Raw genomic sequence first — 25,084 nt, forward strand, 5'->3', positions numbered from 1 at the left:
AAATTCGGTCTACTACAAAATGGGTGGTATCCCAAAATTGGGTTAACATTACTTATGCGAGTCCTTGGAAGTTCATGTCTCATATTTATGATTATTTCTTTCCAAAAGTCCAGTATATGGTGGGTGATGGAGAGCATATTTGTTTTTGGAAGGATCTTTGGGCTGGGGAGATGCCTTTGTCTATTGCTTTCCCTCGTCTTTATCGAGTCTTTATTCTTCATGATACACCTATTGCTGATTTTTTTTGTTTTTGTTTTTAGTTTTTATTTTACAAGGTGTAGTCTCTGTTGGAATTTCCAGTTTAGGAGAAATTTGAATGACACAGAGATTAAGGAACGGGCTCTTTTAAGTTGTTTGCTTGATTCTTTTCACACTCGTTTGGGGAGTGATAAAAGGGTTTGGAGTTTAGCTCCTTCTAGGGAATTCTCTTGTTAATCTTTTTTCTCCTACTTGACTGGTGACCCTAGTGAGGATCCTTTTGGTTTGCATTCTTTGATCTGGAAAGCAAAGGCTCCCTCAAAATTAAAAGCTTTTGTTTGGAATGCAGTTCTATAGAGAGTTAATTCTAATGATTTGCTTTAGAAGAGAAGGCCTAATAAGGCCCTATCTCCGGATGTGTCCTTTGTTTGAGGAGTGGTGAGACTTGTTCACATCTATTTCTTCGCTGCCCTTTTACTTGGGTTGTCTGGGATGAACTATTTGGTATTTTTGACGAAGATTGGGTTTGTCCCTCTACTTTAAAGGCTTTTTATATGATCACATTTTGGGGTTTGGGTAAAGGGAAGGATCAGAAAGCCTCGTGGCAATGCATTGTTTGGCTATTATTTGGTGTCTGGTTGGAGAGGAATGCTAGAATTTTCAGAAGGGTGGCTACTGCTAATAAGTTGCTTTGGAGTATTGTGGTATATCTTGTGTCGCTGTGGGTGTTGGCTTTGGAAGTCTTGCGGTGGGACCGGTTGGATTTGATTCATTGAGTTGGCTTTCAGTTAATGATGAATTTTTGTTGTAAACTTGTAATTTATTGTTATTGAGGTTAAGGGAGGATTTTTATTCTCCCTGTTTTATTTCCCCTTTTTTCTTTTCTCTTTCTTTTTTCTGATGCACATTTTTCTCTCTTCTAATAAATTCTCTGTTTATTAAATTATTATTGCATTATCTCCTAAGCATAGTTACCTGGAATGTGGTGTGTTTTTGGGCTGTGTTATGAAAATGGTTACTTTTGTGGGTAGGTTGGGTTTAGTCGGTATGCTATTTCGGATCATGGCATGCATAAACCACGTATTTGGGTTGATTAGTCGATATGATATGTCAAATCGCAGTATGTTTTTTGAAATATTACTTAGAATGGAAAAATTACAGTCTGTACTCAAGTAAAATTCTCATTTACTCAAATATCTCTCTTTCTCTCCCCGGTCAGTCAAACATCTCTCTCTCTTTCTCTCTCCTGCTTGTTCAAATTCATCCACCACCACAGCAGCTGGAAGCCCTCTCTCTCGTTGTAGGCTCTGCAACCATAGGAAGCTGTCTTCTCTCTTTCAGTGGTGCAGTTTGCAGCAGAAGTGAATATTTGCGAATATTTCACGTGTTTTGATTTGAAAATGGATAGCAAATTTGGGTCTCCACTTTTGGGGATTTGGATCCTGACCCCCATTGATCTAGGAAGCTATTGACCCACAAAACAGTAGGTGTGATATGACCATGGTTCCAAGGGGCAGCAAACTAGGTAACTATGATCCTAAGAGTTGCCAAGCTTTCATCTGGCCTCTTTTCCATTTTTCGTCATCTTTAATGCACAATTATCTTCAATGACTCTAATTTTGTGGATAACTCCATTTCTATTCTCCTTTTCATTTGTGAATTCTAAGTTTGAGCCCTTTGCATGGTTTTCACTAGGTAGTTTATTAAAATAAGTCCATCTTCTATATTTATATTCTCTTTAACTTGAACACTGTCATCTTCATTTTTTATACATTTGATTTCACCAGAGTCTCTCTCTCTCTCTCTCTCTCTCTCTCTCTCTCTCCCCTCTTCATCTAGCTCTAGCAAAGTCTCTCTCTCTCTCTCTCTCTCTCTCTCTCTCTCTCTCTCTCTCTCCCCTCTTCATCTAGCTCTAGCAAATTTATATATGTCATCCTTCTTGTCGCAACGTGCACATTGCGGTATCCGACACCCCAAACTTGGGAATTAGTGAGGGAGAGAGATTAACTGGTATTTATCTTGTATAGGTTCATTAGAGTTGCCACAAACCTGTTATTTTCCTAGGCGTGGTTAGTTCACCTATTTACTACCCATTAATTTGTCTCTAGGCTAACCTAAGGCTAAGAAATCAGTAGTCTTAGTCTATTTTTCCTAGAGTTGAGTTCGGGAATTCACTTATACTATGGGAAGTTACTAGCACCCCCTATACACCCGTTCCATGAATGATACATAATTAACATAGGATTATTTCAAATTGAATCAAAGTACTTTAAATTAATTTTGATGCGTGATTATTACCATCCTTTTAAATATTGGATTCTTCTGTACCCATCTGGAAGTCCATTCAGGAATTCGGAGTTCATTTGACCTCGAGAAAACCCAAGAGGAAGCAATTGCCCCATCCTTGAGCTTCGTCTTCAGATTAATTAATTACATGCTAGAGTTAAATTCATCACAAATAAAGAAGTCTAATAAGACCTCTAACAAGGGGGTCTTGTTAGACAAATCCCCCTCAGAAATGAGATATGTGAGATATAAAATACCTCATTCCCTTGGGGACTCTCTCACACACACGCAAAATGAACATGCAACAATTAATCATGGAATGGGGACATGCAAATGCATTCAAATGGCCAAAAACTCTGAAAATATTCCTTTGAATCCTTTTTCGTCAGTTCACGCAATCAAGGCCATTTTCCTCAACTAGCTTAACGGCTGTTAAATTGCTCCTTAAAACCTCATTCCAAGTTATTTAGGTCTACCCTACCTCTTTTAGTACTACTAACAATAACTAGCTTGCTCTTCCTTACTCTTGCACTACGTGGCCTACGTTTCAAATGACCAAACCAAAACATGGAAGCAAAAACAATAGAAACCAAAGCTTTCTCAAATGCATCCTCAATGAAGGGATGCATAGGTTTATTTTGTCTTTTGTTTTGTGTTATTGTTATTATTATTTTGAATTTTATGTGCTTGATGCCATTGGTTGCCTTTTTTGCAATGCAAACAAAAGCATTTGATGATGGACTTGCTTAAAATAAAGGATACTCACAAAGATAATTTCTTGCAGGTTTTTGAACAGCTAAAAATTTGTTGATTCGGAAAGATTCTGCTAACTATGAGGTTATGTTTGGAGATTGTCTAACAAGAATGCCAGGCATACCTTTGGTGGTTCGTGAAACAATGTATGATCTCTAACCACATATCCTGTTATTTTTGCATGTTTTGTTGATATTATCATTTGTAAAAATTTGCTTCCACTTTATTATGATTGGACAGTTTTATGGCTCAAATTATTTATAAACGGAGTATTGAAGGCTAGAAGATAGTGGGGAAAGTCAAATTTTGGTCGGGAAGGAGAACTTAAGCTATTGCTTTAGCAAGTGACTATTAAGTGGGGTGAACAAAATGCATATTATTTGATACTTCTAATTAGATAGACTTTGGAGAGATGGTGGGGGGATCAAATTAGCCTCCCGAAAGTAGTGGAATGAGTGAAGGATCTTATTGCTCTTTTTTAATCCCATGTCTATGTCTATGTCTATGTCCATGCACATATTAGTATAAAAAAAAAATAAATTCATAACTTTGAATATTCACATTTTAATTTATAAATGTAATTGATAATATAATATCAATGTATTTAAAATAAATTTAAATTAGGTTTGTAGGTCTAAAAAGGAGGGGGGTCGAGTCTTGGTAATTTGGTGTTTAAAAACACCGCTCTTTTAGCTAGATAGCTATGATGCTTTCCCTTAGAAGAAAATTCCCTGTGGCTTAGAGTTATACGAATTAAGAAGTAAGTTTGGGTTGGATGAGAATGGTTGGGGTACCAATGCTAATTTGAGATGTTTTTGGGGAGTTTGTGGAGGTCTATTTCTCAGATTTATTCTCTTTGCACTCCTCACACTAAATTTGAGGTAAGGAGGGTCCCTGAATTTGTTTTTGGAAAGATCCATGGCTTGGGAATGTTTATTTTTCCACCTCGTTTCCTCATCTTTTTTGGCCATTCTCTGAGCCAAATATAGTAATTTTTTTTTTTGACAATTTGAGTAGCCCTTGGGTTTCTTGGGATCTCCATCTTAGGAAACCTCTAAACAATAGGGAAATGGTGGAGTTGCCTTTCTTGTTGTCCTTATTGAATAATTGCAACCTATTTTTGGGAAGGGATGTTCATTCTCGGTCTCTGGATCAATCAGGGTTGTTTACTTGTAAAACATTCTATGAATTCTCGACCTATTCCAACTCTTTTTTTCCTTTCTATCCTATTATTTGAAAGGTCAAAGTTCCCCCAAGAATAAAAGCTTTTGCTTGGTTGCTTGTGCTTAACAAAATTAATATTAGTAACTTGCTGCAAATAGTAGACCTCTGAAGGCTCTCTCTCCAGATGTTTGTGTTTTTGTAATGGGAATGCTGAGACAGCATCCATCCATTTTTGCATTTTGATTTTGAATGGAGGATGTGGAATAAACTGTTTGGTATTATGGAAAAGAGTTTGGTTTGCCCCTATTCAGTTGAAGACTTGTTAGTCATCTCATTCGTTGGCTTCGGAAGAAGGAAGGATGGGGCAGCCCTGTCGAGGAGTGGCATATTTGCAGTCTTATGGGGTATTTGGCTAGAGCGCAATGCACAGGTATTTTCTGGGAAGAAGCTAAATTGGTCACTGGTGTGGGAAAGGATTCATTATATGGCTTCTTTATGATGTGTCGGGTTTGGAATTCTCAAGGAAGCTAGTTTTCAGGATTTACATAGGGATTGGAGGAACTGGATGGTTTGATGTTTCTCTTTTTTTGGTTTGAACAAGATTTTTTTTCAGGTTTTATCTTATTCCGCCTCCTTGTAAATTCTTTCCCTATTAATGAAATTTCTTTTGCTATAAAAAAGGAAAAAGAATCTTCTCCTTCTTCTTGCTGTTGTCATGTTCGCTTTCTCACACATTGTGCTTGCCTGACCCACCTGCAATACCTGCACCACCTCTATAATGCTATAGTGCAGCTGTCCCCAGCAGCGGTGTCATCTGGAAGTATAGCCTCTGCACCAGCACTTCCTCATGCTTCCTCCTTATTTGGATGACATTTTTTCTCTATCCACTCTTTGATAGCTGATTGCAGATCATCTTCTTGAAGAGTTCTTGTAACTATGACATTGTGGAGTAATGGCTCTCCATTCATCTCCTTTGCGATTTCTAATTGCTGAAAAGGGCTCTCGGACGTATCTTGATCAGTGAAGATTGATTACTTTTTACCAACATTATTTTATGAGGTTTTATGGGGGAGTAGTAGCATTTTAATCAACAATTTTTTTTTTCGGAGAGAAAAGGAATGATTTTTGACATCACAATGAACAAGAATAATTGTTGCTTCTTTGTTCCTCTATTGATTTAGGAGTGGTGGTGGCTTACAAAGGAGTTAAAATTCATTTTTGTTCATCAAAATTGCAAATCTGTGGGTGAGATAATTTAGGTTACTAAGCCACTTCATCATATTCCATTTAATTGCGAACGTCTATGGTTGATTCCTCTCTTTGGATAAGATTCCAAATGTGGGGGCAATCCAAATGATTTGTGTTCCGGATGGTAAGGAGGCCTTAGGGTGGAAAAATTTTCTTGGGGTGGTGGAGGGTTGTGCAGAGTGGAGCAATTCTATGGCAGCAGGGAATTTGATTCAGGAGGTTGCAGCAGAGGTGAACCTGGGTGTTTGAATTGTGGTTATACGAATGTGAGCATACCTAATAAGGGCCATAGGTAGATGGTTTTCATTAGATTTCGGGCCCCTTGGTGGTGGCGATGTAGATTTTCCGGCAACGGGAGACAAGGAAGGCTAGGACTCAACAAGGGTGACTCTCGTCTATGTTGACACCCTATTTTGTTTGGGTCAATTTGGCCAAGCATTGCAAATATTCTTTAATAATTGACTTCCCTCCTTTCCGGTGTTTCAGTATGCAAATTGTTGGTTCAGAGCACGTCATAGCTCCAATTTTATGTTTTGAGGTCCTTATTAGTTGGACTTGGGTGTTATCCTTGTTTTATTGAAGTTTTAATTGAAGATAAGGGTTGAGGTTGCCCAAATGCCCTTGTTGGGATAAGTTGAGAAGTCTTTTTGTTCTAAGGGGTATTTTGTTGATAGGGGAATTAGGGCAACACTTTTGTCTCCTTGCTCTATAAAAGGGGCAAGCCTTGAGAGAAGCACACGCTAATTAAGGGACAAGGTCAAGAGGCATGTTCAGCTAGAGAAAAGGGGGGACTGATAATGTTCACAAGGGGACCAAGGGAGCACACGTTCAATAGGAGTGAGAGAGGGTAGAGTAGAAGGCTTTACACCTTAAAGAAAAGGGAAGCCCTGAGGATTTTTAGGTTGCATGAGGTAGGAAGCACATGCTGAAGCTTGAAAGAGGTGTGTGCACAAAAGGATTCAAGAGTGAAGTGTTGCATTTTTGATCTTGGGCTTTCTAAGCTTTATTGAGATTCTCTTGGTTTTCCATTTCTTAGAAGGAGAAAGGAACAAGGTATGCCTCTTACTCTCCTTTTTCATGTTCTTAATATTGAAGTACCCTTGAATATTGATAGAATACTTGTTATGTTAAAGCTGAAATCTTTTGTCCATATGTTTGTTTCTTCATGAATAAAGTTGTATTCTTTATGGGAAAAGCATGCTTAATATCATTGTTCTGAGGGATCTTTGAAAAGAAAATTAGAAGAGAGATAGAGAGAGCATATAGAACTTTCAGGCAGACTTTTGGCCTCCCAAGGGTGGCCAACAGCGGTGGTGATGCCGGCTGAGGCTCAGCGGCCGCAATGGTAGCGTTTTGACAGCCAAAACTTGTTGCTGTATAGAAGAGGAAGAAGCTGCAGCCATGATGGTGGTTCCCTCTGGTGTCCAAGCTATGGCTGATAGAAGCTGCAGCTATGATGGTGGTTCCCTATGGTGTCCAAGCTATGGCTGATTGTATCCCATTAAAGAAAAAGAAGCTGCAGCATGGTTCGAAATCGCGGTCGCGGGTAACGTCGCGAAACGGTCGCGGGTGTCGCGGGTCGCGGGAGACGCGGGTGTTACGTAACGGGAAGCGGGCGTAACGGTCGTGAATTTTTTTCACACATGCACAACCATGCCAAATTTAAAAAATAAGCATGAAATCCATTAATACATGATTTTTAATGAATTTTGCAGGCTTTCATTCACTCTACAAATGCTTTTTAATAGGCATTATGATTTTTATATTAATTTTAGTGCGCTGTTTAAAAAAAAAATCATATTTTTTTTTAGTTTACATTAGTTTAATGAGTAAAAAGATGTAGAAATGTAAGAATCAATTAATTAAAGTCATAAAGTTACTAAAAATGAATCAATACTCAATAGACTTAATACTCAATATACACATTACAGTGATTACATATACATGAATTTAAAAAGTGATTAATATCAAATATCAATAAATAGTTGAAAATACATGAATACAATATTACAAATTTATAACATAACTCATGTCACCACCAAAAAGAATGACGTGGAGGGTCTTCATAATTTGCATCTGTATCTTGAGATTGGGATGGGAAATTATCTCCCCATCCTTGTGGAAATACATAGTTAAATGAACCCAAGTTTGCGTCATTTTGTTGTTGCTCTTGAAAATGTACTGGTGATGAAAATTCTCCTGAATAATGTCTATAAGTTGGGGCAGGGGCTGGCTCTGGGTAGTGTGTAGAAGAAGACTCACTAGATCCTGAGATTCCTGATCCACTGGGATAAAAATGTGAGTCACGAGATGCATAATGTGGATATGCTGGATGAGATCCATATGATTGTGATGATGAACCATCTAAACCAAAGTCGCCAAAACTACGAACCACACCATATGAATCTTCAGTAGAATCGCTAGGGTCACCACGAGCACTCCTTCTCCTGGGTTGTGAAGATTGGTTCCCTGGAGGAATACCCAAGTCATAATTTTCAGGTATGTCATGTAGTCCATAAGGATCAGAAGGATATATATCCCTTCCAAATGATGTCCCTGTATCATATCCATAATTATATTCTACACCGCCGCCTCCACCACCACCACTGCCACCCCCCCCCAACCCCAGCTCCAGCACCACTATTACCATCATCATCACTTGGTGGGCTCAAACCAAGATTGTCATCACTTTGTGTGCGTTCAGGACTTGAACTTGAATCATCATGCGCGTTTATTGGTGGTTGATCACCTCCTTCTGTAGTACCACCAACCTCTTCATTTAACCAATTTGAATTGTCCTGACCGTCGAGTAGTGGTGTCTCTCTCTCCTCTAACCATTGACTTAAAGGATCATCTTCTTCGAAAATGTAATCCAAATTGATAGGATTGAAACCCTCTTCAATTTCTCGTTGGCTTCTTCTCATTGTACGTCTTAACTTTAACCTCATGTTGTAATGTACGAAAACAAGTTTTTGTAGTCTCATGTACTTTAATCTATTTCTTGTTTTCGTATGGATGAGGCTAAAGGTGCTCCAATTACGCTCACAGTTCGAAGCTGATGTGGTCTGGCTAAGAACTCTAATTGCTATTCTTTGGAGCTCAGGAGCACACAAGCCATAATGAATCCACCATTCAGCTGCATGAATAATTAAAAAGAGTTTTATGTTAGTATAGCGTATTTCAAAAGTCAAATTTGAACACAAAGAGAGAAAATAGAGTAATTCTCTATTATTTAGCTATATAGCCATATTTACCAGGATTTGTTTGTTTTACTGCCCTTTGAGCCAACGGGGTTCCAAAAGTCTCTTGCCTATCTCGATATAGCAACAACTAAAAAAGGATGATTGTGAAATATAATTAATTAATTAGATATATTAATAATTATTCTTAAAAGTATTATTAAATACTAGAACAATTCATTATTCAATTTAATGGAACCAATACTTACTTGATTAATAGCCCGAATTTGAGTATCTATATCGGGTACCAACTTGGTTATCACTTTTTTAACTCCATCCATGACTTCTCTAGCAACTTCAGGAGAGGGTGGGGCACCATAAAGAAATTGTGGGTTCAAAAAATACCCTACAATTAAATTTAGAAACATATTAATCAATAGTTTTCTAATGCAACCATGCATAATTTAAAAGTTAAAATAATAAGAAATTGTATTTGATTTACACTTACCAGCAGCGTGCAAATCTTGGTGCAACTGAAAACTCCACCGGTTGTCAATAATTTTCCAATAGTCTTTGTAAAACCGGCAATCTTTTTGAATGGCCAACTTCGCCCTATCAATTGCCTCGTATATGAAGCCCATGGTTGGTTTTTCATCACCATCAACCAATTTAAGAACTTTCACCAAGGGTTCTTGCACTTTAATTATATCAGAGGCCTTTTGCCAAAACTCTTTGCCTAAGATAATTTTCTTCGAATCATATGCTGGGCCTGATTTTGCCATTCCAAACCTTGAGTTTTTCCAAGCATCAGATGTAAACATTTCCCTTAGTGCTTGTTTATGCCTGACAATAGTCTCCAAAGCAATGAAATTTGTGGCAAATCGAGTGATGGCAGGGCGAAGTAACTCTCTATTATTTGTGAATTTCTTCATGAAATTCACTGTCCATGTGTGGTTGTAAATAAATGAGGTTATTGTTCTTGCATCTTCTAAGACCTTCTTCACGTTACTTTTCTTACCAATATCTTCAAGAATAAGGTCTATGCAATGAGCTGCACATGCTGTCCAATAGAGATTGGGCCTCTTCTGCATTAATAATTTTCCTCCTGCCTTCATTGCAGCTTCATTATCAGTCACTACTTGGACAACATTCTCCTCTCCAATTTCTTCAACCACCTCATCCATTAATCTGAAATGAAATTATAAATTCAATAATTACTACTATTTAATTAAAAACATGCAAGTCCATAATACTATTTGCATATACAATTAAAATTAGAAAATTACCTGAAATAATATTCAGCTGTTCTGCTTGGCACATCAGAGGCATCAACTGATTTATGAAACACGGTGCCTCTATCGCAATAAACTAAAAAGTTTATAATGTGTTTTCTAGTTGGTCCTGACCAACCATCACACATAAGTGTTACACCTCTTTCCTTCCAAATTCCAGCAAAAGAAGCTATATAATTTTTCATTTCTTGATACTCTTGCTCCAAATAAATTTCAGATATCTCATAGGGTGATGGACCCTTCACCCCCTTTCCAACCTCTGCAGCAATATCAAGCATAGGCTGCATAAATGGAGAGTCAGCTACATTCGCTGGAATCCGATTATAAATTAGGAATTTTCCAACCGCTTTTCCTAATTTACTTCTTAAACCTTTCAGTAACTTTGTGTTGAGTTTTGGTTGTTTCGCACTCTTGCTTCTTTCTAAAATAGGATCCATTGCCTTTAGTCTAGCTTCAGGGGCATCAGGATTGATCCATTGTCGTCCACTACCTCCAGCTTCTCGACCACTATAAGATCGAGCTCCTGCTCTATTGAAACCACTGGTAGCACCACTGCCAGAGCCACCTCCCTCTTCATAAATATTACCCCTTCCAGTTGTTCTTGCTCGAAATCTTTGTCTCTCTTCCCATTGTTGTTGTGATCGCATGCTTTCTTGTCGAGCGAATCTCATACTTTCTTCTTCCAAGTCTTCTTCATCGCTGAAATTCTCAAAATCTCCTCTAATTTGGGCTTCTGCTTCTTCTTGCCTTTTTTGTTTATCTCTTTTCTTCTCAGCATACTGTTGTAGATGTTTCATCATTTGTTCTCTTACTTGTGTGGTCACATTTGAGCATCCAGCTACTTGACCCTTTTTATGTGCCAAGTGTTGTTTCAAGCGTGTAATGCCCCCTTTGATTATCTTCCCACATAACTTACACATAATAACATGTCTATTACCGTCTACCGCAGTACCAAAATGCCATCCAATATCTTCACTAGGTAAGTTTTCATTTCCTCTATCACGTGACATATTGATAGACTTAATTTGATGATCTCTACACAAAATATAAAGAAAATACAAAGTTACAACCTTCCTACAATGACAGGAATAATATAATTAGTAATTTAGTAAATATTAAATAATAAGTACTAAATAGTCCTAATTTTAAATACTTATTACGTAAAAATAAGTATAATATTTGATTAAAAATAATAAGTAATGTTTATTATTTTTATATATAAATAAACAAAATTATAAAATATTAGATATTTTATTACAAAAAAAATATATTCCTTTATCTTTAAAAAGATATTTTCATTATTTTTTATAGCTTGATTTTATTTTCATTTATAACTATAAGAAATTAACAGGTGAAAAAGATTTTTGCTCTACTTTCATATACATCATAGCATCACAAATAGAGATCCATACATTACAAATTGACTATTTAATTTTTTAAACATTTTCTCAGTATATGGATTAAAATATTAGATATTTTATTACAAAAAAATATATTCCTTTATCTTTAAAAAGGTATTTTCATTATTTTTTTAACTTGATTTTATTTTTATTTATAACTATAAGAAATTAACATTGTAATTTTAAAGGTGGAAAAAACTTGCTCTACTTTTATATACATCACAGCATCACTAATAGAGATCCATACAGTATAAATTTTCTATTTAATTTTTTAAGCATTTTCTCAATTTATGGATTAAAATAAAATTTTTCTACAAATTCCAGTAGTAAACTAGTAATTAGCAAAAATCTGAATTATTAATATATTAACTATTAGGTTAAAATGTTTTTTATTAAGTTATCAATTTTTACTTTATTTGATAACTGAAAAACAAAAAATAGATCATGTAACGATTTATTTTACCTAATTTTAAATTTAACGTCAAAATGATATTTTAAAACTTAAAAAATATTTATAAATAGGAAATATGTGATAAAACTAAATTTTCCTAATTACCTTTCAAAAAATATAAGACAATTAAAATATTTATAAATTAAGAAAATTTTATTTTACATAATTATTACTATTTTTTGATTTTTTACTCTATTAAATTACTCTTTTTTTAATTCAATTTAACAAACATAATTTACAACAAATTATAATTAAAAAAAAAACATAATAAAAAGTTTAAGATGTGGGAGATTTCTGATCTTTGAAAAGAAAAAAAAAACAAGAGCTGCATCTATAGGCAAGGCATAAGACTAGAAAAGAGTATTTTTTGTACTAATGTTGTATCTTGGAAGTCTGTAACCATAATACTATTAGTCTATTTCTAATGGTGTCAGCTTTCAAAAAATGTTAATGCGATACCATATAAATGAAATTGATATTGTATATGAATATAATAATTTACAACAAAAAAAATGCTGTTAGGGGAAATAATTATGCAAAATGTTGTTTTACTCACAAATATAAAATTGCATAGAAATAGAACATGAGAAATTGTCCACTCCATATTTTTGGAATGCCATGTCATAGTCATTTATTTTAAAATAATATATATTTTATATGCAATGAAACCAAAAGGAAAGAAAGAATACGTAAAGAATGAATAAAAGTATGTTAATCAAAACAGAATATGACATGCTTGCATATTAAATGAATCTGAAATTTTAAAGCTTTTTACTCTATTAAATTACTTTTTTTTTTTTTAATTTAATTTAACAAACATTACTTACAATAAATTATAATTAAAAAAAAAACATAATAAAATATTTAAAATGTGGTTGTGGGTGTTGAGTGTTATTGAAATAAAGCTTATCTCATACGCGAGATGAGCAGAGGGCAGAGAGTCTGAGACTCTGAGTGAGACCGAGAGAGGGGAGGCGACTCGGAGGATGGAGGAGCCTCGAAGCCTCGAAGCTTCGTGCGACGACTGGCGGAGGGCTGGCTGGTGGCTGCGAGTGCGACGACGCCGACGACTGGTAGAGGGCTGGCTGGTGGCGGCGAGTGCGACGACTGGCGGTGGCGGATGAAGCTGCCTTCGTTCGGCCACTCTCAAGCTTCGAAGAACTTTGTTAGGTTCAGGATTCAGGAAACGAAGGCTGCGAAGATGAGTAACTCAGGCTTCAAAGGAGTGAAGGCGTGAAGCCATCTTATAGCTTCAGCGGCTCGGCCAACAAAACTGCAAGTAAGTATTTTTGTTTTTGAATGTTAGATTTAGGTAGATTGAATGGTAGATGGGTGCTTGGGACTCGGGAAAGGGGGAAAGGAACGCTGCGCAGCAGAAAGCAGATTCTGCAAGTTGTCGGTATGTAACGGTCCGTAACGGACTGTTACGGAGTGTAACGTAGGGGTAACGGCTGTTACGGACCGTTACGGAGCCGTAACGGCCGTTACGGCTGTGAATTTTTTCCGAACCGCATTATCGGCCCGGATCGGTTTCGGAGTCCTTGATTTACGTTACGTATCGGCCGTTACGTTACGTAACGGCCGTTATTTAAAACCATGAGCTGCAGCCATGATGGAACACGGTTCTGTGACTAACTTTGTGGCAGCCATGATGGTGGTTCCCTTTGGTGTCCTCAGTGGCACATGTGCAGCAGCGGAAGGAAAGGGAGAAATCCCCGTTAATGGCACTCTTCTGGCGACAAACAGCACGGTTCCGTGACCAACTTTGTGGCAGGCATGACAGTGGGGAAATATCTCTGATGATGGCGACACTGGTGGGCAAGGGCAGCGATGCTGCTCAAGTAGAGCGAGCATATCTTCCAATGTCTATTGCCAGACGTTGTGCATATTGGATGACGTTTGACGATGGTGGTGGATGAGCTATTGGCAGCGTGCGACAGACCTGCTGTAGCTAGGGGTCAGGTGAACCCTAGTGTGAACATGGAAGACTTTGGGGAGAGGGGGTGTAGGCATGTGCCCCATGTGAGTTCTTTAAATTCTAAATTGAAATGGTCGACTGGTTCACTTGGACTAGTGGATCTGTTTTTCCTTATTTTATTTCATTTTATTTTTTCTATTTTAAATTTAAAAATTCATTTAAAATATTTTTCTTTTGCAATAAATCCCCAAAAAATGTGTAAAAATAAGGGAACATCTCTTTTTGAAATTTTGGATAATTTTCATAGGTTTTTCTTATTTTAATTTTCCATATTTTAATTTTATCTTTTATTTGCTTCTTAAAAAAATACATTTCATTATACAAAAAAATTATTTTCTTTTAAATAAAGAAATGGCTTTTTTTTTACAATTAAATTTGCAGTTTTATTTTCAGTTTTTTTTTCTTAATATGATATATTATTTGTTTTTATTTGTTATTAACTAATGAAAAATCCAAAAAAAAAAAAATAAATTGCAAAAGAGGTAAATAAATTCCTTAAAGTTTTATGGTTGTTTTTCGATCTTTTGCTTGAATCTTAGGGGTTCTCCACTTTAGATTTGACTTTCAAAAATGTCCAAAAAAGCTATAAAAAAAAAAAACAAGCAAAGGGTTAAAAATCATATGGGGGTTTCCCCTTTTGTACATAAAGCTGTATTTGGCTCTTCTGAGTGTGTTGAATGCATTAGGGTCCCTCATTAGTGCCATTTGGTTCCTATTGAATGATTTTTGATGCATGATTTGGCCTGTTTGTGCATGCGTGCCCTATTTGGCTTATTTCATGGTCACTTGATTTCTTGCTTCATGTGCCGTATGAGATGCTTAAATTTCGAGGCTTTTTTTAATGAGTAAAATGCTTTAATGATTCTTTAATATGACTCTCAGGTTCTTTTGATGATTGTGGGTAAATTGAGTTCAATAAAAACACTTTAATAAATCAATTCGACGATGGATGCCATAGGGGTACACAATAGCACCCTCTTTCGGTTTTCTTGAGGTGGTGGAAGCCTTGCGTTCCAAATCAGAATATAGTGGGAATGCAAGTCAGAACAAAATTTAAAGGGAAGACAATAAAAATGAAATGAAATACAATTACTGTGTTGGTGATTATACATGGTTTGGTTGGTTCTATTCAAAAGGACAGGTGTGTAGAGAGTGCTAGTACCTTCCACTCGCACAACCATACTCCCGAACTTGGCTTTGGTACGTAGACCATCGACTATTGGCTTCTTGGACCCTAGGATTAGCTAGAAACCAATTAATTGATAATAATTAAGTGAACTTAACCATACCTAGGTAAAAAAAATGTTATTGGCAACTTTGTAGAACCAATGAAAGTGCAAGGTAAAGGTCAATAAATACATTTTTGATAGCCATCCCCGTTGAGGCATTGGATTCTAGTTCGCACGCCTTGAAAGTCTAGGCTAGAAATCAGGGATGCAGCTAGAAGAACCTGAAAAATTTTCAAATATCATGGGCGGAGAAGGCCAGAACCATGTCCTTAGGCCCCCTAAGTTTCGTCCGGGGGATGGAAACCTCTTCAATATCGAGGGTAGAATGTTAAGGCCTGCTTCAAAACATTGGGTTGGGCCCAAGGCACTGCAGCAAATACCAATTTGGAAGCAAGGTTTGATGGGCCTAGGGTTTGTACCACGAAAATTCATCAGAATAAACCTTTTTAAGTGTGGTCTTATTTTACTTGGGTCCACATTGGCTAGGGGCCTTCCCTAAGAGTTTAAGCCCATTTGTAGGAGCTTGAACCTTCTCCTGCATCAGTTCAAAGTTAGAAATACAATTGGATATGAAGCAGAGAATTCAGAGGCTGAAGGTTGCAGGTCATTGGAGAACAGATGAAAGGAAGAAGGTGCGTTGTGATCTTGCGAAAAAGTATCTGTGCAGATTGTCGGAAGTGTATGAGTGAGTAAAGTTGCAGATGAGAGCTCATGCATCGACTTTATGATTAAAGGTAAGGAAATATTATTGTCAAATTGGTTGCATAAAGCTACCCATTGACTCAGATTAGGAGAAGGATGACTCATTATCCTCTTATGAATTAGGGGAAGTAGATTTACTGATTGATTAGCTGGGGATGACCGGGCTAGTGGGGTTTGCCAATCACTGTAGATGGTCACCCTGAGATGACGAGTCTGATTTAGGGGAGGCAATTGGGGCTCTGATGAGGAGGAAGGAGGGCATAACTTAAAGGTTTCATTACTGGACAAGCATCGTATTATTCTTGATAAGAGAGGCAAAAGGACAAGGACCTTTTTCAATATCAGTTGGGGGGCTTTTTCTGCTGTTCCAAATTCTTTTGTTAATGATAATGAGATAATACAAATACTCTTAAGTTTCCTTCAAACTCTTTGGCTTAAAGACTTGGGCTGAGCAGTAATGCTTCTTCATCAAAGTTTACATTCTACCCTGTTGCTACAGCCTACAAACTTCAAGTTACTAGTGTGCCATGGGGAGTCTGGGGATAAGGGGAATTTCCAAACTATAGACCTTTTGGGGGACGAGAGGGAAAACCAGGCCACCTAAGACTTTTAAACTCTCTCTTTTGTGATGCTATCCTCTCTGTTTCATATACCATGATATTGATTGACGGCCATGCTGGAGAAGAATCTTCAGTAATTAGTACAAATAAGGGAGATTATGGAGGATGAGGGTCGGAGCTTTTGTGGTTTTTATCAAGAAGAATGAGACAAGTTGCTCTTGTTTTGGCAATAAAATGGATTTTGCAGAGTTTGTCCTTCGTTTGTTCTCATTTGTGTAGGTTTGTTTGGAGAAAGAAATTTGGCTGTCTTGAATGTCACATGCGTGAGCACATGCTTATTATGTTTATATCATCTGTCTGCCTAACTTATTGAACCATCAATTTGACTAGTTGAACTGACCTAGTATATTTATTGATTTAATGACCAAGCTAGGTTTAAAGCCCTGGCTGTATCCTTGCTTACTTGTATGGTCATTGACTGAGGTGAAAGCTTAATCTCAAAGTCATTTACTGATTCAACCGTTCAACCTTATAAATGCAATTTATTCTTCATTTTAGGGTGGTGGGGCTAATTTATTTAGACGCTTCTCTATTCAACTTGTTGAGATGCTTCTTAAGTTCCACTTGTTTCCATCTTGCATTGCAGGCCCTCCAACCTCCTTCCCCTTGTTTCAACCATGTACTGGGTTAGGATACCATTCCATATCTTTCCTCAGGATCCCATTGCAGCGCTCTACTTAGTGTTTGGTGACATCTCTACAAACTCCAAGATGACACACCTAGTCCGACACCTTCTTCAGTGCTACTGTTACCTCTTTCTTAGTTGGGGTGTCAGATCTGTGTATGGCCAAAAGGAGAGAGAGATGAAGGAGGAAGAAGAAAGAGGGCTTGATGAGCACGAGTGATACAGATATTTAGGATTCTGGAGATGGGGAACATAGGGACTTCAATTCAATTACAAAAAACTAAACCCGACAAACTATTTATAGGAGAAAGAGGAAGACGAATGAGAGAGGAGTGATGAACACAAGTGATGCAGGCATTTATGGGGCTGGAGGTGGGGAACATAAGTTCTTCAATTCAATTACAAACTAAACCCAAAAAAAAAACAACAAACAACAACAAGCCTTAAGTCTCACTAGTTGGGGTCGGCTACATGAATCCTTTTTCGCCAATTCACCTGATCCAAAGCATTTTCCTCTATTAGATTAAGGGCTATTAAAGTCCCACTAGGTGGGGTAGGCTACTTGAATACTTTTTCGCCAATTCACTTGATCCGAAGCATTTTCCTCTATTAGATTAAGGGCTATTAAATCATTCCTCACTACCTCCTTTCAAGTAATTTTAGGCCTACCCTTACCCCCTTTCATGTCAAAAACCATAACGAATTCATTCCTCCTCATAGGGGCTCTACTTGGCCTGCGTTTTAAATGCTCAAACCATCTAAGTCGTCCCTCCCTTATCTTGTTTTCAATTGGTGCTATGCCTAAATTTTTTTTGCGTATATGTTCATTTCTTGCTTTATCTTTTAATGTTAAACCACTCATCCACCTTCGCATACGCATCTCAACAACTTTCATTCTTTGTATATGTTGTTTTTTAGTTACCCCGCATTCTGAACCATAAAGCATAGCTGGCCTTATAGCCGTCTTATAAAATTTTACTTTTAAGGGTATACTACGATCACACAACACACCTAACGCACTCCTCCATTTTACCCAACCTGTCTTAATTTTATGTACTACATCTTCTTCAATTTCCCCTTCACCTTGCATAATAGATCCAAGATATTTAAATCTATCAGTGCTATTAATCTCTTGATTATCCGGTTTATTCTTCTCTTTGTTGCTACTCCTTACATTACTGAAGTTACATTTCATATATTCAATCTTATTTCTACTTATCGTAAACCTTTTAGACTCTAATGTGGGCTCTCCAAAGTTCTAGCTTAGATTCCACTCCGCTCCTACTATTATCAATCAACACGATATCATCTGCAAACAACATACACCAAGGAATCTCATCTTGGATATTCCTAGTAATTTCATCAATTACTAAAGTAAAAAGATAAGGACTCAAAGTAGAACTGTGATGAAGAAGAATTAGAGTGAGAATGATGAACACGAGTTATATAGAGATTTAGGGGGCTGGAGTTGGGGATCGTTGGAACTTCAATTCAATTACGAAAAACTAAAACCAACAAAGTACTTTTAGGAGAAATTTAAATTGAAGAAAGTTAAGAAACTAAAACATGACCTAAAGCTAAACCTTCACATAACTAATTAAGTATGGTCATAATGGCTTAGGATCCACCAGTCCCTTGCCCCTATTTTCTGAAATTGGCTTCCATATGGGTCAAATTAATCCACCCCTTGTTCAGCTTCCTGTTCTACACTGCCTCAACATTTTTCTGATGTGATTTATATTTTTTAACAAACCCTAGGAAACTGTTTTCTACATGTGAAGTGGGCTTCTAATTGGTGGATTAGTCAGTGTCATTGTTAACCGTCTTCTACACTACCTCGAAATTTTTGTGCTGCTACTGGATCTATTTAACAATCAAATTTCCCAATGGCAGAGTACACTGTATTAGTCTATTTCGTGACTGATAATTATATTTTCAATTGCAGCTATTCTAGAAGTGCAGATCAGATGTGCCGCCAAGATTCTCGTGTACATTTGTCTGCGGAAGAGGAAATTGAAGCTGAAGAGAGTCTCTCAATTTATTGCAAACCTGTTGAACTTTACAACATTCTTCAACGTCGTGCTATAGGAAATGTAATGTATCTAATTTGCAAATATAAGGATATAACTGCTTCTGTTGCATCTGTTTTTATTTGCTTCTTCAATTTGTATAATTCATTGCACTCAAACTCAAAGGTTGCTCTTTAAGGTTATACATTATGCTTTTGCCTTGAATCTAACTATGTGTTGAGTGGGGCTCTTTTCTGGGTATGTCTTGATCAGTAGATCTTAGATTGTTTGATCATTATTATTGATTTTGAGCTATTTTATCTGTCTCTAGAGATGACTTGTTGAAAGATGTTGATATTTTAAACTTATTAAGTTGTGGTCCATGCAAATTTCTGTTTCTGGAGTGAATGTTTGTCAATTCTTTTATGATGCATTTGTTTCTAGGTCAAGGTTTTGTGGGATTGGACTAGATTGATAGTATTGGACTGGATTTGATACAATTATTATCCTGTCCGTTTGATGGGACACATTTATTTTTTTGAATGTTATCTTATATGGCTTTTTAACACCCTTAGCTTGAGCTAGTCTGTGCCTAACCCTATTAGCCAGCTCTATCTGTCTTATCCTACACTTGTGCTAAACATAGGCTACAAGTGCTTCACAAGCCAAGACTAGCTCATGAAGCAAACGCACCCTTAGCCTGGTTGGCAGCATTTATTAGCTCCTTTCTATAGTCCTTGCTTAGAGGCTTAAAATTTCTATTTGGAAAGTTATCAGGTAGCAGTAGCATGCCTTTGCAGTAGGCAGGTAGATTATGGATGCCACCTTGATCACGAACAAAGTTGTGGATGCCTACAGTAAGGAGAGGAAAAAGGAGTTGTTTGTAACTTGTAAGCTGGAGATGGAGAAGGTGCTTTACCTTGTGAATTGGAATTTTCTCCTTTGTATTCTAAGAAGAATGGGCTTTGGGGTTGCTTTGGTGTAGTTGGATCTTTCAATGTATTTCTACGCCTTCCTTCTCAATGCTTGTCAATGGCTGCCATTTGGAGTCTTTCCATTCATCTTGAGGTTTGAGACAAGGGGATCCCCTCTACCCCATGTTGTTTATCATGGTTATGGAAGTGTTGAGCCTTCTGATTGATAAAGCTATGGAAGGAGGCATCCTCAAAGGGCTTAGAATCGGAAGGAACATTACAAAACTGGTAGTTTGACGTATTCCCTTGCGGGCTTGTTAGGGTGTAAGCTGTGTTCATTCTTTTTTTGGTGTCATATATAAAGAGAAGGGAGTTTAGGACACTATTGTTGAAAGATTTGAGAGGAAACTTGCTGTTGGAAAAGGAACCGCCTGTAAAGGTGGGAGGCTTACTGTTGTCAAAGGCACATTATCCAACTTCCTGGTTTATTTTTTGTCTCTCTTCCCTATCCCTAATTGAGTTGCTAAGTGGTTAGAAGGTATTCAAAGGATATTCTTGTAGGGAAGCTCGAGTGAGGAATTTAAACATCATTTTTTCAAGTTGGGAGTAGTTAAACAGTTTATGCGAAAAGGAGGTTTAGGATTTAAATCTCTTCCTACTTTCAGTACGGCCCTCCTAGTGAAATGGCTCTGGAGATTCATGAAGGAGAAGAACCATTTCTGTAGTGAAGTCATTACCTCTAAATATGGTCTACACCTTAATGGTTGGGCCTGTAAAGAGATGAGCGGAACTTATGCTGTTAGCTGTATGAAACTCATCAGCAGAGGATGGATTATTTCTTCTCTCTCATTTATTTTGAGTGGGAATCTGGGAGATTGTTTTCTTTTGGCAAAATACTTGGTGTGGCATTTCTCCACTTAGCCAAAAAATACCCTTCCATTTGGCATGTGACAGATGCCCTTGTTGGCAGGCACCTCAAGCACACTGATCATGGGCCTGCTTGGAACATTCCCCTGGTTAGGAATGCCTTCGATTAGGAAATTGACAATCTTTCATAATTTTAAAGTAGCATAATAAAATCTGGTGCCAGAGAACTACCACTTCGCCCAAGTGGACCCTGGGCAAAGATGGGAATTTTACGGTCAGATACTGCTATCAATATCTTACCTTTCCGGCAGAAGCCAGCAGTTAATCCTCTGGAAGCCCATTTGGAGAATGCAACCTGCACCAAAGGTTGCTTTTTTCGCATAGGAGGCAACTCTTAGAATAATTCTTATCATTGACAACCTCGAGAAAAGGGTCCTCCTCTTGTCAATAGGTTCTACTTATGTATGGATCATGCTGAATCAGTTGAGGACATTCTCTTGCATTGCTCCTGGACTAGAAGCTTTTGGAACATTGCACTTCCCTTATTGGGCAGCTGTGAGTTGCTGCCAGAACAGTGGAGGATGGGTTATGGGCTTGGAGGGGTATCCACACCAGAAAGGAAAGAACGAAGTCTTTTCTGCGTCATTCCCCTTGCCAGTTTTTGGTCGATATGGAGTGAAAGAAACAGGAGAGTTTTAAAAAAGATCGTTGGATTGCTACTGTGTCTAGTTGGCATAACGGGCTGTGTGTGATTGATATCCATGTAGTCCTATTTTTTGTTTTGGTTGTTTGACAGCCTGCAGTTTGGGTGATGTACTTGGCGATGTATTTCATTTTGATGTCTTTAACTATCTTTGCTGATAAAAAAAAGTTACCCTTAATGACGGGTGCATGGAGGTACCTTATAGATGATTGATTTTATTAACTTTTTACTGTCTAACACTCTAACTAAACGAATTTTATTTTGCAGCCATCATTTCTCCAAAGATGTTTGCTTTACAAGATACAAGCGAAGCATAAAAGGAGGTAACAGTTTTGAACTATTTTTTCTTTGTTAAAGTGATTATTGTAAAAGACTTCTCAAAATGTCCTTTGGTTATTGTAAGCTGCAGGCACATATATATATACAAAACACGTGCAAGAGCACATGCAAACTAGTAGGTGTGATGCATGAGAATTTGTTAGAACAAATTAATAAAGATCTAGAAGAAAGACTCAAGAATTAGGGATAAAGGACAAGCTGCCATACCTTTCTTTTTTTTCTTTGGATATGCCGGGTGTCCTGGGCTTACGCGCTAGACTAATCCCACACCTACGCCAGCTATGCCCTTCAGCCAACATGTAAGAGGTAAATCGCGGATGTGCGCTGCAGGCGGCAGGGTTTGAACCCCCCCAGACTTCACCTTTGTCCAAGGCTGTCTGGTGAACCTCCTTACCACTTGAGCTTTTGCCCGGGGCTACTGCCATCCCTTTCTTGTTTGTTGCCTTGATGGATAAAGATGTTCTCCATTTTTTTGAACAAATCAAAATATAATTTTGGACCCCCTTCTCTAGTGAATTTGGGTAAAGAAATCTTTATTCCTTAAAACAGCTTGCTAGAAGATTGCATGGTGGCAGGCACGGCATTACAATTGTGAATTGGGGTTTTAGTGACAGAGCGGCAATAGTATCCTTAATTTCTTTGTATTTTCTTTTAGGACTATGCTAGTCAAGAATTGAAGAAGCATCCTGATAAGAATTTTATTTTTTTGGATCAGCAAATAGGAAATAATATTAACAAGGCATCAAGGTGTTGCTAACCCGTGGTACAAAACATCTACCACTCTGTAGAGTGTCACAAACATCAAGGATTACATAATGATCATTAACAACTTTCCCACTAAACCAGCTGGAGACAGTAGCAATCCATTGGTCTTTGCAAGTCTGAAGCGAAATAGTTGAATCTTTGAAGGCCCTCTTATTTCTTTTTTTCCAAGCACACTGAAAGAAGGCTCACCATATATTCAATATAGTTCTGACTATTCTTCATCCTTAACCATGCTAGCACAATCACCACCTCCCACATCATTATTCCCATTATTCATTGAAAGTTGATCCCTAGGCAACTCCACCTCACCAATATTCTTGCCATCTTGCGGACTCTTAGCTGGACCAGTAGAATTATCTGATCTAACAACCTTGATCAATTGCTTAGCATCCAATCCAAAGTCAATTGTTTGATTTTTGAGAAAAACTCATGAGCAATTATCTGTCGCATGATAAGGGAAAAACAAACCACAGCTTTTCCTCTTATCCGCTTCTGCAACTGTCATATTTGCAGAAACCTTTTATCCTGTAATCCATATTTTTCCATTTGCCCACTAAATTATCCCTCTCCTAGCTGTACATGGTCCAACCCCTTACTTGCTTCTGCCTTCTTAATATTGGACTTGGACCCCAAACCTACGAGGCATTCAAATAGTTTCAATATGTGCCACTATAAGAAAATGGACTTCAGCACTTCACCAGCTAAACCAAATCAATAAATAGTATTAGATAAACCCCTCTCTTTCTCAGCAGACACACAAATCATTTCATACTTAGCCAAATGAAGGCTAAGTCTGATTGCAACAACCTGTTCCCATTTTGTATTGACATGCTGAAACACTGTGACAACTGAGAACTGACAGAACATATTTGATTCTATGGGTATCACTATCATAATAATACTGCTTGGTAATAACTACACGCATCATATAAAAGGATTTTGAGAAATATAACAATGTTATCAGCTTACCACTCTACCTGAAAGCTTAAGCTGTTAGGTTGTGGGCCAACAAAATCCCCCGCTCATGCAGCCTCATTGCATGTGGAGACATAAACAAACAACAAAGACACCCATTTTTGGGAATACAATAATTTTTAACTTACATTAAATGCGGACAAGAAGATTAGTTAGAACCCAGGATCTCCTGGCAACCATGGCTCTGATATCATGTCAAATTACAACTTTACCTAAAAGCTTAAGCTGTTAGGTTATGAGCCAACAATGTATGTCAAGCCTTAATAGATGTAAAAACTGCTCTTCATTTGTATTAATTCCATATCCATGTCCAGGAGGGCAGGAAGTATTGATAGTAATTATATTATGAGGCCATTACACTAGCACATGAAAGACCAAGTAATTTAGTGTTTTCAAAAAGAAGATAACACAACAGCTGCCAAGAAACATGGTAGTAAAGCTCGAGATGATCAAGGACAACTAGTTGAAGCTCTTTCCTTGCCCTACAAACAACCTTGACACATGCTCGATGCCCTGTACAGAAACACCAAAGAAATCAAACAAATTGTCATGATTTCCTTTCATGATTTGCAGACTTCAATGTTGTATATACCACTCACCAGGAGAGCTAACAAGAAACTGATGAACAAGACTTGTCCAAGCACCACCTAAGAGACTCAGAAACTCCTCCAGGGGAGAAGAGTCGAGTCCAAAGTGAATAAAAAAAACAATAAATGAGAATCAAAACAAGTAGAAATAACACATCAAAATGTGATTTAATATTTTTGTGGACATTTACCATTTTTAATAATCAGTGTAGATAAAGAATCAACTTTGGTGAAATGCATGCATCATATCAGACCATTGCTTGTGCATGATTTGATCTGATTATTGATTTATCTGTTTTCACTCCATTTTTTGTACATATTATTTTGCTGATCAAATTTTTATATAATTTTTTTTATTGAAAATATCGTTTAATTACTTCAACTCTGTAAGGGTATGTTTAGTTCGCATTTCACAAAATGGAGTAGGATGGGAATATAATAACAATTTTATGGGAATATAATAATTTGCATAAAAAATTCATTGCTATTCTAAGGCAAATGATGATGTAAAGCCAGATACATTCGAACTTGTATGGAGTAGTTGAGGAATAATTATTCCCCAATCTGACAATGGGAATATCTATTTCTAATCTATTTCAATTTGGAATAAGAACTTGTTTTGGTCATTTGCCTTAGAATAGCACTGCATTTTTCATGAACTATTGTATTTCTATACAATTGTTATTCCATTCCTTCCCTAGTTTAAATGGCACTGATTGAATTACACTTTGTAATGCTTTGTGGATGCTGGGCTGACTGCTATCAATTTTGCTTTGGATGTAAGTAAGGTCTATTTTTAG

General features: G+C 37.2%; 2 protein-coding genes across 6 annotated transcripts in view; one reads left to right on the forward strand and one right to left on the reverse strand.

Moving 5' to 3' along the window:
* The window catches only part of LOC131159724 (polycomb group protein EMBRYONIC FLOWER 2), a 152,894-nt gene that overhangs the window by 12,627 nt on the left and 115,183 nt on the right, over positions 1-25,084 (forward strand). For all 5 annotated transcript variants that reach the window (XR_009137858.1, XM_058114861.1, XM_058114862.1 and 2 more), the window contains exons 3-5: positions 3,269-3,383; positions 19,071-19,218; positions 21,886-21,941. Coding sequence is in view for 4 of the 5 variants with exons in the window: in XM_058114861.1 (XP_057970844.1) it covers positions 3,325-3,383; positions 19,071-19,218; positions 21,886-21,941 (263 nt within the window). In the remaining variant the exon portion in view is untranslated. The remainder of the gene's footprint in view (positions 1-3,268; positions 3,384-19,070; positions 19,219-21,885; positions 21,942-25,084) is intronic.
* LOC131159723 (uncharacterized) lies at positions 7,526-13,516 on the reverse strand. The gene is made up of 5 exons (XM_058114859.1): positions 10,115-13,516; positions 9,337-10,016; positions 9,098-9,234; positions 8,904-8,979; positions 7,526-8,785 (listed from the first exon to the last, which is right to left on the reverse strand). Exons 1-5 carry the CDS (start codon positions 11,128-11,130, stop codon positions 8,223-8,225), a joined length of 2,472 nt encoding a protein of 823 aa, XP_057970842.1. The 5' UTR covers positions 11,131-13,516; the 3' UTR covers positions 7,526-8,222.

This window comes from Malania oleifera, chromosome 7 (assembly GCF_029873635.1).
Source record: "Malania oleifera isolate guangnan ecotype guangnan chromosome 7, ASM2987363v1, whole genome shotgun sequence".
Taxonomy (NCBI): Eukaryota; Viridiplantae; Streptophyta; class Magnoliopsida; order Santalales; family Ximeniaceae; genus Malania; species Malania oleifera.